At 43.9% G+C, this 13,300-nt stretch overlaps 1 protein-coding gene across 3 annotated transcripts; it reads left to right on the forward strand.

Moving 5' to 3' along the window:
• Window positions 1-586: 586 nt before the first annotated feature.
• Window positions 587-9,984, forward strand: LOC134295877 (uncharacterized). 3 transcript variants are annotated; one of them, XM_062969345.1, is made up of 4 exons: window positions 587-1,373; window positions 3,335-3,513; window positions 9,165-9,280; window positions 9,376-9,984. In XM_062969345.1, the coding sequence occupies exons 2-4, from the start codon at window positions 3,385-3,387 to the stop codon at window positions 9,758-9,760; spliced, it is 630 nt and encodes a 209-aa protein (XP_062825415.1). In that variant the 5' UTR covers window positions 587-1,373; window positions 3,335-3,384; the 3' UTR covers window positions 9,761-9,984. The 3 variants fall into 3 exon arrangements, with proteins under 3 accessions (XP_062825415.1, XP_062825414.1, XP_062825416.1); XM_062969344.1 differs by having other exon boundaries at window positions 716-1,419; window positions 9,376-9,980; XM_062969346.1 differs by having other exon boundaries at window positions 1,184-1,419; window positions 9,194-9,280; window positions 9,376-9,498.
• The last annotated feature ends 3,316 nt before the right edge of the window (window positions 9,985-13,300 follow it).

Genomic DNA, 13,300 nt, shown 5'->3' on the forward strand with positions numbered 1-13,300 from the left:
ATGTCCATGGTGGGGGGGGGGGGGGAACCCTTGTCTGTTTGAAGCAAGTGTGAATGTTGCAATTAGCCGGCTTGATTAGCATTGAGTAGCCTTGACGCTGCATGGAGGTAGCCTGGCCTAATTGAAACATTCACAAGAGTTCAACAAGAGTTCTTTCTCCCACCCTGGACACTACAGATATATGCGCACTCCACTTGCCTCATTGCCAACAGAATCTCCGAGAATGGCATCAGCCACAGATGCAAGGAAAACATCAGGAGAGAATGCTGCTGGAACATGGCCAGACAGCTTCGAAAACTCACCGCAACCAAGATTAAAATATTGTTGGAATAAATATTATTACAGTAGAGTCTCGCTTATCCAACATAAATGGGCCGGCAGAACGTTGGATAAGTGAAAATGTTGGATAATAAGGAGGGATTAAGGAAAAGCCTATTAAACATCAAATTAGGTTATGATTTTACAAATTAAGCACCAAAACATCATGTTTTACCACAAATGGACAAAAAAAGCCGTTCAATACATGGTAATGTTATGTAGCAATTACTGTACAGTAGAGTCTCACTTATCCAACATTCACTTATCCAACGTTCTGGATTATCCAACGCATTTTTGTAGTCAATGTTTTCAATATATCATGATATTTTGGTGCTAAATTCATAAATACAGTAATTACAACATAACATTACTGCGTATTGAACTACTTTTTCTGTAAAATTTGTTGTATAACATGATGTTTTGGTGCTTAATTTGTAAAATCATAACCTAAATTGATGTTTAATAGGCTTTTCCTTAATCTCTCCTTATTATCCAACATATCCGCTTATCCAAAGTTCCACCGGCCCGTTTATGTTGGATAAGTGAGACCCTACTGTATTTACAAATTTAGCACCAAAACATTGCAATGTATTGAAAACATTTACAAAAACATTGGGTACTAAAAGGCAGATAGCGTTGGATAATACAAAACGTTGGATAAGCGAGACTACTGTATAACCATCTTGTTGACCTAAGAGGGAAGGGGGGCAATCAGGTGGATTTTGATGCCAAATGAAGATACCAGTTGAGCTTTTTCTCAAGCCATCCTTCCCTGGAAAGGGTTTCTTCCTAGACTACAACTCCCGTCATCCCTGAGCTGGCTTGACCAGTGACCCCCCTCCCGTTCTCTCTCCGGACATGGAACTCTGGACCAACATTCTAGAAAGGGAGCAACGGACGAGGCTGAGGGCCATTTTGTCCCCTGGCTGGCCTTCCCTTTGGGCCGGACCCTTTGGCCCAAGGGTCCACGTTTGAGGCCGAGACGTGGCTGCCCACCCTTTCCATCTTCTGAAGGAGGCAGAGAAGAGGCTGCTCAACGGCCAGAGATCAGGGAGGTGGGCAAGAGTGGTCATAACTGGCTCCACGCAGGTCTTTCCTGAGGTTAGTCCTTGGAGGAGAGACCACCACCCAGTCCCAGGTCCCATAGGCTGCAATTCAGAGGAAGGACCGGGCAGATCTTCCTTTTGGCCGAAGAGGACCTCATGGGATTCATGAGATCCACGTTTGTTGACATGCAACTCGAAGGCACATACACTCAAAGCAATTTCTGTATGTGGTTGTGAGGTATGGTTTTCTCCATACCTCACAACCTCTGAGGATGCCTGCCATAGATGTGGGCGAAACGTCAGGAGAGAATGCTTCTGGAACATGGCCACACAGCCCGAAAGACATACAACAACCCAATTTCTGTATGTTTGACTATATTCTGAGCCACGGTTTAAGGCAGGACTGGGCCAACTTCGGCCCTCCTCCAGGTGTTTTAGACTTCAACTCCCACAATTCCTAACAGCTGGTAGACTTCCCTAGGTAAATATCGTGGATATGGAGGCCCTTGGGGTCTTTTCAGCCCATTGGCGTGTGTAATAATCATAATCATCACCATCATCATCATCATAATTTATTATTATTATTATTATTATCAACACAACGACGTTGTATGGCACAGCAAACAAGATAGATATGCTGGATTTCGTTTCGCAAAACCACAAGTCGAACACTTCCCAAGTGTCTAGGACTGTGTGATGTATTTTCTGATGATGTGTGCAGATCCCAGTAGGGTGTAAAATCATAACCTAATTTGATGTTTAATAGGCTTTTCCTTAATCTCTCCTTATTATCCAACATATTCGCTTATCCAACGTTCTGCCGGCCCATTTATGTTGGATAAGCGAGACTCTACTGTAATAATATTTATTGTAACAATATTTTAATCTTGGTTGCGGTGAGTTTTCTAGGCTGTCTGGCCATGTTCCAGCAGCATTCTCTCCTGATGTTTTCCCTGCATCTGTGGCTGATGCCATCCTCGGAGATTCTGTTTACGTTGGATAAGCGAGACTCTGCTGTACATAGGGAGGAGGGAGCAAGCTTGTTTTCTGCTGCCCTGGAGACTAGGACACGGAACAATGGCTTCAAACTACAGGAAAGGAGATTCCACCTGAACATCAGGAAGAACTTCCTCACTGTGAGAAGGGCTGTTCACCAGTGGAACTCTCTGCCCCGGGCCGTGGTGGAGGCTCCTTCTTTGGAGGCTTTTAAGCAGAGGCTGGATGGCCATCTGTCGGGGGTGCTTTGAATGCAATTTCCTGCTTCTTAGCGGGGGGTTGGACTGGATGGCCCATGAGGTCTCTTCCAACTCTACTATTCTATGATTCTATGATTCTATGTGGGAAAACACAATCCAAGCCTTCCTTACAGATGGCCATTTCAAAACCTCCAGAGATAGAGACTCCACCAGGCTCCCAGATATCCTTTCCCACTGCCTAAATGTCAAGAAGTTCTTCCTATTTATTTATTTATTATTTATTTACAGTATTTATATTCCGCCCTTGGCAAACATTCAATGCCAACAGACAAACAACATTCAGTTTTAGACAGACACAGAGGCATTTTTAACATCTTTCCAGCTTCACGATTCCGGCCACAGGGGGAGCTGTTGCTTCACCGTCCATTGGTGGCTGTTCTTCCGCATTCTTTTCCTCGTGAGCAGTTTTATGGTGTTGTAGATTAGTTAAATTAGCCTCCCGCATAAAGCGTACCTAAATTTTCCCTACTTGACAGATGCAACTGTCTTTCGGGGCTGCTAGGTCAACAGCAAGCCGGGGCTATTTTTTTTTTTTAATGGTCGGAGGCTTAACCCGACCCAGGCTTTGAACTCATGGCCTCTCGGTCAGTAGTGATTTATAGCAGCTGGTTACTAGCCAGCTGCGCCACAGCCCGGCCCCATAGATATCTAGATGATAGGGTGGTGCTACTGATATTGAGGTGGGGTCTTTTCTTCCTCTTTCCTCTTCCTCAGAGACATCCCTGAGGCTCCTTCTGCCCCTCGCAAGGTCCCTGCAGCCGGAGATGTACTGCTTCAGCAGCCAAAAGGTCCCCGCTGCCCAGTCCGTCTCCGACCGGGGGGAGATGGTGTCGCCGCTGAACTGGGAGAGGAAGAGCGACTGCAAAGGCATGCGGGGGGACAGCGCCTACCAGGTCAGTGGGATGGAGCCAGGCCTCCCCTCCACACACCCGGCACACGTGCGCCAGGGCCTCCTCAGGGTGCATCCACACTGCAAAGCGAATGCAGTTTCGCCCCACTTTGACTCCCATGGCTCAATACCATGGGATTCTGCAAGTGCCAGTTTGACAATGCACCCCACTTTGTGGCGGAGGAGGCTAAATACTACAATATGCATCAGCTTCCCACTTATATATATATATATATATATATATATATATATATATATATATATATATAAAGAGTGATGGCAGCGGACAAAACAACAAAAGTAAACACCCCACAACTTTGAAAATTGACAGCATAACCCCTTATCCATGCCTCTAGGTTGATACAACAAAAAGAAAAGAAAAATGAAGTCCTAATTAGAGGGAGAGGAATAATTGTTTTTATCCAATTGCTGCCAGTTAGAAGGCTAAGCTCTGCTCACTTGGTCTCCTAGCAACCCACTCAGCCCAGGGGACCCTAACCCTTAACTACCACCAATTCCTCAGTACTTTATTTCCCATACCACCAGACTTCGCCACAGCAACGCGTGGCCGGGCACAGCTAGTATATATATAAAAGGGTAATGAAATTTCGGCCTAGGACAAAACAACAAAACTGCACATCCCAGAAACACCAAACTTGGCAGCACAACCCCTCATCCATGCCTCTACGTTCATACAAAAACAAAAACATGGTTATAGGACCAGGCATTTGAGCACGAGTAACAGCAAAAATGAGGTAAGAACATATGACCTACTGACAGACCCCACATGAACATGGAAAGCGCCTTAAATGTATATTTAAATGTATAATTATGTATATTTTAATGGCTATTCTTAATTTTATTGTAATTTTTAATCTTGATGGATTTTTAAATTTGATGACAACTGTTTTTAATGTAAGCCGCCCTGAGTCCCCTGATGGGTGAGAAGGGCGGGGTAGAAGTGATGTAATAAATAAATAAATAAATACAACAAAAAGAAAAGAAAAATAAAGTCCTAACTAGAGGGAGAGGAATAATTGTTTTTATCCAATTGCCGCCAGTTAGAAGGCTAAGCTCCACCCACTTGGTCTCCTAGCAACCCACTCAGCCCAGGGGACAGGCAGAGTTAGGCCTCACTTAGGCCTCTTCCACACTGCCTATAAAATACAGATTATCTGATTTTAACTGGATTATATGGCAGTGTAGACTCAAGGCCCTTCCACACAGCTATATAACCCATTTATAATGGACTTAATGTCAGGGGAAAAGCTTTACCCTTTACCTTAACTGCCTCCAATTCCTCAATACTTTATTTCTCATACCACCAGACTTCGCCACAGCAACGCGTGGCCGGGCACAGCTAGTATGCTTATAATACTCAGTGTTGCCATCCTATAGTATTAAATATTACATTGTTTGATGGATGGATGGATGGATAGATAGATAGATAGATAGATAGATAGATAGATAGATAGATAGATAGATAGATAAAACAGTGGGATCCTAAAAGTGGTAGCTTGATAAAGCACCAGCACTTTGTGGCAAAGGAGGCTGAACACTACATATGCATATACATCAACTTCCTAGTTGTTTGCTTATAATACTCAATATTGTGATTCTATATTAAAGATGTTTTTAAATTGTTAAGATTTTAGCCTTTCTTGTAAGCCGCCCCGTGCCCTAGGGGAGTGGCGGCATATAAGTTTAAATAATAAATAAATAAATAAATAAATAAATAAATATTAGCTATTACATGGCTGGATGTGTGTGAATGTCTCTGTGTTTGGATGGATGGATGGATGGATGGATAGAATGCTTATAATACTCAATATTATGATCCTATCTATTTATCTCTATCTATCTATCTATCTATCTATCATCTATTATTTATTTATTTATTTATTTACAGTATTTATATTCCGCCCTTCTCACCCCGAAGGGGACTCAGGGCGGATTACAATGAACACATATATGGCAAACATTCAATGCCAATAGACAAACAACATTCAGTTTTAGACAGACACAGAGGCATTTTTTTTAAAACATCTTCCAGCTTCACGATTTCCGGCCACAGGGGGAGCTGTTGCTTCACCGTCCATTGGTGGCTGTTCTTCCTCATTCTTTTCCTCGTGAGCAGTTTTATGGTGTTGTAGATTAGTTAAATTAGCCTCCCGCATAAAGCGTCCCTAAATTTCCCTAATTGACAGATTCAACTGTCTTTCAGGGCTGCTAGGTCAACAGCAAGCCGGGGCTATTTTATTTATTTTTTTATAGTCGGAGGCTTAACCCGACCCGGGCTTCGAACTCATGACCTCTCGGTCAGTAGTGATTTATAGCAGCTGGTTACTAGCCAGCTGCGCCACAGCCCGGCCCCAGATAGATCTATCTATCTATCTATCTGTCTCTGTCTCTGTCTCTGTCTCTGTCTCTGTCTCTGTCTCTGTCTCTGTCTCTGTCTCTGTCTCTATCTATCTATCTATCTATCTATCTATCTATCTATCTATCTCTATCTCTACATCCATCCATCCATCCATCTATCCATCCATCTATCTATCCACACACACACACATCCAGCCATGTAATAGCTAATATAGAATCACAATATTGAGTATTATAAGCATACAACTGGGAAGCTGTAGCCAGAGTGGGGTGGATGGGGGTGAGACTTTAAGGGTTTTAACCCCCCCAAACCTGGTTTGCTCATGAATTTTAATTGGTTAACCAATTTATAAGTAAACCAGGGTTTACTTATTTTTAACCTCACACATTTCAGGGGGGTTTTGAATTCTTAATCCCACCCCCAACAGCCCTATATATATTATACTGCTCTATCACCCCGAAGTGACTCAGGGTGGTTTCCAATCAAAACAACATACGTTACATAGTCAAAAATTGAGAATATTTAAAAAAATACAACTATACAATTAAAATAGACAATAAATAACAATTACAACCAATCAAGGTCAAGAGGACAGGGATCATTGGCCAATATCATAACAATCCGATCAGGGAGGAATTAATCTTATATATCTCAAACCATGTAATCTATATATATAAAAGGGTAATGAAATTTCGGCCTAGGACAAAACAACAAAACTACACATCCCAGAAACACTAAACTTGGCAGCACAACCCCTCATCCATGCCTCTATGTTCATACAACAAAAAGAAAAGAAAAATAAAGTCCTAATTAGAGGGAGAGGAATAATTGTTTTTATCCAATTGCTGCCAGTTAGAAGGCTAAGTTCCGCCCACTTGGTCTCCTAGCAACCCACTCAGCCAGGCAGAGTTAGGCCTCACTTAGGCCTCTTCCACACTGCCGATAAAATACAGATTATCTGATTTTAACTGGATTATATGGCAGTGTAGACTCAAGGCCCTTCCACACAGCTATATAACCCATTTATAATCTTATATTATCTGCTTTGAACTGGATTATCTTGACTCCACACTGCCATATAATCCACTTCAGTGTGCATTTTATACAGCTGTGTAGAAGGGGCCTCATATAATCCAGTTCTAAGCAGATAATATAAGATTATAAATATAATATGTAATAATTACTGTGATATAATAATACAGAACAATATAATCTCTAAAATCAGGACAGTAAATAAAGAACAACACTCTGAAAGCATAAGCCACAGCAACGCGTGGCCGGGCAAAGCTAGTCTATATATATAAAAGGGTAATGAAATTTTGGCCTAGGACAAAACAACAAAACTACACATCCCAGAAACACTAAACTTGGCAGCACAACCCCTCATCCATGCCTCTACGTTCATACAACAAAAAGCTCCAGCTACTCCAGAAAACGGCCAGGCTTTGAGACTGCAAGGCTATTCACTGCTATTCCACCTGGCCAACAAAGGATTCCCATAAGCCACAGCAATGCGTGGCCGGGCAAAGCTAGTATCTAATATAGGATCACAATATTGAGTGTGTGTGTGTGTGTGTGTGTGTGTGTGTGTGTGTATACACACACACACACACACACACACACACACACATATATTGATTGGTAATGTCTAAAGCTGCTTAATAGAAAGTATAAATTGCTTGGTGGGAGCAGACTGGGGCAGCCAAAGCCCCATTAGTTAGGCATGTGGACCAATCTTAGGTTGAGTTATGAGCAAAGTAACTCCAGGTTTTTCCTGATGTGGAAGCCAAAAGAGAGAGGGAAAGGCAGGTATCTGGAAGATCTGGCCGATGAGGGGAAATGGCCGGGCTGTGGCGCAGCTGGCTAGTAACCAGCTGCAATAAATCACTACTGACCGAGAGGTCATGAGTTCGAAGCCCGGGTCGGGTTAAGCCCCCGACCATTAAATAGCCCGGCTTGCTGTTGACCTATGACAGTTGCCCCTGTCAATTAGGGAAATTTAGGTACGCTTTATGCGGGAGGCTAATTTAACTAATTTACAACATCATAAAACTGCCAGCAAAACACGAGGAATGGAATGAGGAAGTACAGCCACTACTGGACAGTGAAGCAACAGCCCCCCCCCCCCCCCGTGGCCGGAATCATGAAGCTGGGAAAAAATGTTAAATGCCTCTGTGTCTGTCTATATATGTTGTTTGTCTGTTGGCATTGAATGTCTGCCATATATGTGTTCACTGTAATCCGCCCTGAGTCCCCTTCGGGGTGAGAAAGAAGGGCGGAATATAAATACTGTAAATAAATAAATAAATAAATAAATGTCTTATACTGCATGTTGACTAATGGGGAAATACCACACAAAAAGTTTGGATTGAGCTACCTATAAATATATGCTGCTTGCAATGCTTGGAGGCTCTGACAGTAACCAGGGTAGAGTAACTTATCCCTGTTTTCTTAAATAAAGCTTTAATACATGTATCAATCCCAAGGTCCAGCCCTCCTTGTCATTCTATAGGGCCTTCCAGATGCTAGGCTGCAACTCCCGCATTCTTGATCATTAGACATCATGACTACAGCTGATGGGAGTTGTGATACAGAAATATCTGGAAGGTGGAATAGTGGGGTTTGGATTGAGATACAAGGCTTATGGATATGATGCCTTCCTTTTAAGGCACAAGGAGCATTAGGTCACAATTCCCATCAACTCCTTCCACATGATAAATTAATAAAAAAATTATGGATATTATTGTTGAGTAACACCTGGCATCCCAAATGGGGTAAAAACTATAGAGCACCCACCACTATGTAAAAGAAATAATACTATGTAACAACATTTGAAAAACAAAATCTGTTTCTGGTTTGTGTTATTTCCTGTTTAATTGTGCTGTCCTTACTTTAAAAGTAGTTGTTCTACTCCAGAAACTCCGTTTTCATGGCCGTTTTCGTGAATTGGTTGAGACTTGATGATGAGATATTCATCGAGTTTATATTCATAGCTCAAAATGTGTTGCAAGATGTCTTGCAAAAACATAGTATTTTGCAGTTGCATAAACTTTTCCCACGTTTTTATGATAGAACCAATTAGGAAATGATATTGATAACCCAGAGACAAAAATGATGTTACCTAGTGTTATAGTTGGTCCTCTATCTCCATGGATTCTTCGGCCCTGGATTCAATAGCCCTTTGAAGGCAATCTTAAGGATGATGGGGACCTCCACAAAAATGAGCTTGACCTCCTTCTTTAATCCCTCAAAAACTTGGTTTTATTTCCTGAAAGGGAGAGACCCTGTTATGTGCCCCTTGCAGAAAAAGAAAGAGAAGCTGGCCCAGCAGCACATGGAAACAAGGGCCGGTGAGGACCACCTGGCCCACGGAGAGGGATGCTCGGATCAGGTACGTTGTGCCACGTCCCGGAGATGTCCGGATGGTCTTGGGTGCTTTTGCCGCAGCCTACTAAGGCCTTGCAATGTCTCTTGTCTGGCCCGCAGGTCGGTCGCTTGGAGGCCAAGGGAGTCCTGCAGCAAGGAGCCAAAGGAGAAGAAGACCCTTTGGAGGCAAGTCAAGGCTCTCTGGGATGGCAAGGGAGGGGTGACTAGTTCACTGGCAATGCGGGAAAGCTACTTTCTGTGTTGCCGAAGACTTTCATGGCCGAAACCACTGGGTTGCTCTGAGCTTTTTGCGTCGTATGGCTGTGTTCCAGCAACATCCTCTCCTGACTTTTCACCTGCATCTGTGGCTGGCATCCTCAGAGGTTTGTTCAGAGGTCTGTTGGAAACAAGGCAAGTGGAGTGTACAAACAATCTACAGACCCACCAAGAAAATGCAACCCGTCCTGTTTTGTCTTTCAAGAACAGCCGTAAAACACTGTGGTAAGTAAATGAAAACTGCTTTGCTGCAGCAAAACCATAAAGTACAGCACACTCAGTGGAATAATGCAAAAGAAAGTAAAGAAATCTTAGGGCAAACACAGTTCTTAAGTCTCTGATAAATTCCCAAATCAAGTAGCAGTCTTACTTCAGACAAAGAAACAACAATTAATCCTTAGGAGTAGTTTCCCAGATGCAGACTCGAAGCAGGCACAAGGGGAGTGAAGGCTTAGGCATTAGAGTCAGTTTGTTGCCAACAAGAACTGGCTGCACCTGCTTCTGCTTTATAGCCCTGAGTCCCCTCACAGCTGCTAGGGCAGTTCCCAATTACTCAGCTGCATTTCTGGCAGCTCTTCTAGCTGAACAACATCTCTGCTCTGTTTCCTTTCGCCTCTCCTGAAATGTGGGTACTTGCAAAATCTCCTCCTCAGATTCCAACTCACCCTCAGATTCATGAACACTTTCCTGCTCCGCTTCCTCTTCTGAAGAAGAGGAATCCCTAACACAACCAATGCTACATCCAGCAAAGGATAAGAAGGATCTTCTAACCCAGTGGTTCTCAACTTGTGGATCCCAAAGCTTTTTGGCCTACAACTCCCAGAAATCCCAGCCAGTGTACCAGCTGTTAGAATTTCTGGGGGTTGAAGGCCAAAACATCTGAGAACCACTGCCTAACAACTGCAAAAGTCTAGTGCATACCGTGCAGCTGTGGAAAAGAAGTCTACCTAGGGACCACCAAACGCAGCAGCATTGCCCAGACATGAATCAAGAAGCATGAATGATTCTTTCTTCCACCCTGAAAATTCCACATATATATATACACTCGCCCACCTCCAACGGAGCCTCTGAGGATGCCATTAGCCAGAGATGCAGGTGAAACGTCAGGAGAGAATGCTACTAGAAAATGGCCATACACAGCAACCCAAGCAAGACTCAATTTCCCTCTTTACATATGCCTTTGGTGGGAGGAATATAATGCTGTGTGATGCCCAGCTGAAACCTATAGGAGAAACTTTAGAGTTCGTCACCTTGGATGGGTCATTTAAGGTCAAGGCTGAAACTGGGTCTGTCTCTGCCAGTGATTTTAGAGACATCGAGTGCAGGGAAGTGACCTCTGAATCCCAATTCTGTCATAGAACCCTAGAGTTGGAAGAGATCCCAAGGGCCACCCGTCCAACCCAGGACACAATCCAATTCCTCTTGACAGACGTCCAGCCAGCCCCTGCTTCAAAAACTCCAGAGAAGGAAGGCAACTCCACCACACTTCGAGGCAGAGAGTTCTACTTCTAAACAGCTCTGAATGTCAGGAAGTTCTTCCTCATGTTGAGGTGGAATCTCTTTCCCTGCAATTTCAGTCCATGTCTCTGGAGCAGTAGGAAAGAAGCCTTGCCCCTTCCTCGTCAATGGCATCTCCTTCCAAGTATTTAAACACGGCTCTCATATCCCCTTCTGTCAGGACCCAGGCTGCAGAGCACCAATAACCATACGCAGAGACCAGAATCTATCTAATATCTTTATTAAAGGATTATAAAAAGTCAATAAAAACAAGTGAAGAATATAGTTCAGAAGTAGACCTTTCAGGAAAGGTCAAATATAGTCCAGGAAAACAATGTCCAATATGTGATATTAGAGTCCAAAGTTGTAATCCAATAACCGAAACACACACTTTGCCAAGCAAAGTGTGGGGAAATGACAGGGTCCTTTAGTCCAATGGAGCTTGGCAAACAATGCTGGAAGCAAACTAGATTCTTGGCAAACAAGGCTTGATACGTGGCAGCAGGAGACAAGAAACAAGAACAAGGTCCGTGGCGAGGTCCGTGGAAACAAGGAAAGCTTGATGCTAGAACAAGGCCCGAGAAACAAGGCTTGGAACTCGGTCCTGGAGGCAAGGGACTGGAGTAGCGTAGTCCACACACGATCTCACTCCACAAGGTGACGAATTGACTCCGCAAGGATTTCTTTGCGGGCAAACATCTATATAGGATCTTGTTTTCCCGCCAAGGAACACTTTCCCTGGGGAACAAGAAACGAAACCCATACTGTGTCCAGATGCATGACTCCTTAAGATTTCCCAAGGGAAACAGGCTTAATCAGTTAATTGTCTGGCAGCAATCCTGGCGCTTCTGCGATTCGCCTCCCTAGCGCCTCTATCTCGATTATAATAATCCCGGTGAGAAAATGGGAGAGATTTCTGCTCAAGGCTTGTTTGGCTGACTTCTGGTGGGCAAACATCTTGCAGGTGCAAGGGCTCCAATTCTGGCTGAAACGGTGGGAAACCCAAGTTTTCCTCTTCATCTGCCACAATAGTACTGGGAACGGGACTACATGGCCCATGAGTCATCACACCTTCTCTCTGCCTTCTTTTCCCCAAGCTGAACATCCCCAGCTCCCTCAGCCGCTTCTCAGGGCTTGGTCTCTAAACCTTTGATTGAGTCTCCTGGTAGAGAGAAAAGCAGGATATAAACATAACAAACATAACAACAACAATAATCCAAGTGTCTGCAGGAGCACATGGTCACTTGCCCCTAAGGATCCAACCACTTCGACTGTATTGATCAGGTTTTCCACATTTGTTAAGATTAGATCAAGAGTTGCTGATCCCCTTGTTGCCTCTTCTACCTTCTGGACCATAAAATTGTCTGCAAGGCAAGTGAGGAATTTGTTGGACTTTGTACTCTTGGCTGAGTATCTGCTGGAAAACAAACTCAAGTTAAACATGAGCCAGCAATGTGATGCGGCAGCTAAAAAAGCCAATGGGATTCTGGCCTGCATCAATAGGGGAATAGCGTCTAGATCCAGGGAAGTCATGCTCCCCCTCTATTCTGCCTTGGTCAGACCACACCTGGAATCACACTGTGTCCAGTTCTGGGCACCGCAATTGAAGGGAGATGTTGACAAGCTGGAAAGCGTCCAGAGGAGGGCGACTAAAATGATTAAGGGTCTGGAGAACAAGCCCTATGAGGAGCGACTTAAAGAACTGGGCATGTTTAGCCTGCAAAAGAGAAGGCTGAGAGGAGACATGATAGCCATGTATAAATATGTGAGGGGAGGTCATATAGAGGAGGGAGCAAGCTTGTTTTCTGCTGCCCTGCAGACTAGGACACAGTGGAGCAATGGCTTCAAACTACAGGAAAGGAGATTCCACCTGAACATCAGGAAGAACTTCCTCACTGTGAGAGCTGTTCGGCAGTGGAACTCTCTTCCCCGGGCCGTGGTGGAGGCTCCTTCTTTGGAGACTTTTAAGCAGAGGCTGGATGGCCATCTGTCGGGGGTGCTTTGAATTCGATTTCCTGCTTCTTGGCAGGGGGTTGGACTGGATGGCCCATGAGGTCTCTTCCAACTCTACTATTCTATGATTCTATGATTCTATGTCTGGGTTTCGTCTCTGACCTAATATGCACGTGTGATGTGTTGTTATGTACATATAAATCTATAACAACAACAGCAACAACAATTGGTTGGCCTTCACTGGACATGTTCCAGTTGGACAATATCCTTAGGTTACATTGTCCAGAACAGGACACAGGGTTATTATTCCAGGTGAAGA

This window comes from Anolis carolinensis, chromosome 2 (genome assembly GCF_035594765.1).
Source record: "Anolis carolinensis isolate JA03-04 chromosome 2, rAnoCar3.1.pri, whole genome shotgun sequence".
NCBI classification, from domain to species: domain Eukaryota; kingdom Metazoa; phylum Chordata; class Lepidosauria; order Squamata; family Dactyloidae; genus Anolis; species Anolis carolinensis.

Excerpts from the sequence above, each read along its gene's own strand:
- LOC134295877 (XM_062969345.1), top strand. The coding sequence starts at position 3,385 with ATGTACTGCTTCAGCAGCCAAAAGGTCCCCGCTGCCCAGTCCGTCTCC. Across the intron at positions 3,514-9,164 it reads GGGGGGACAGCGCCTACCAG|GGAGAGACCCTGTTATGTGC; the intron begins GTCAGTGGGATG and ends ATTTCCTGAAAG. Across the intron at positions 9,281-9,375 it reads GAGAGGGATGCTCGGATCAG|GTCGGTCGCTTGGAGGCCAA; the intron begins GTACGTTGTGCC and ends TCTGGCCCGCAG.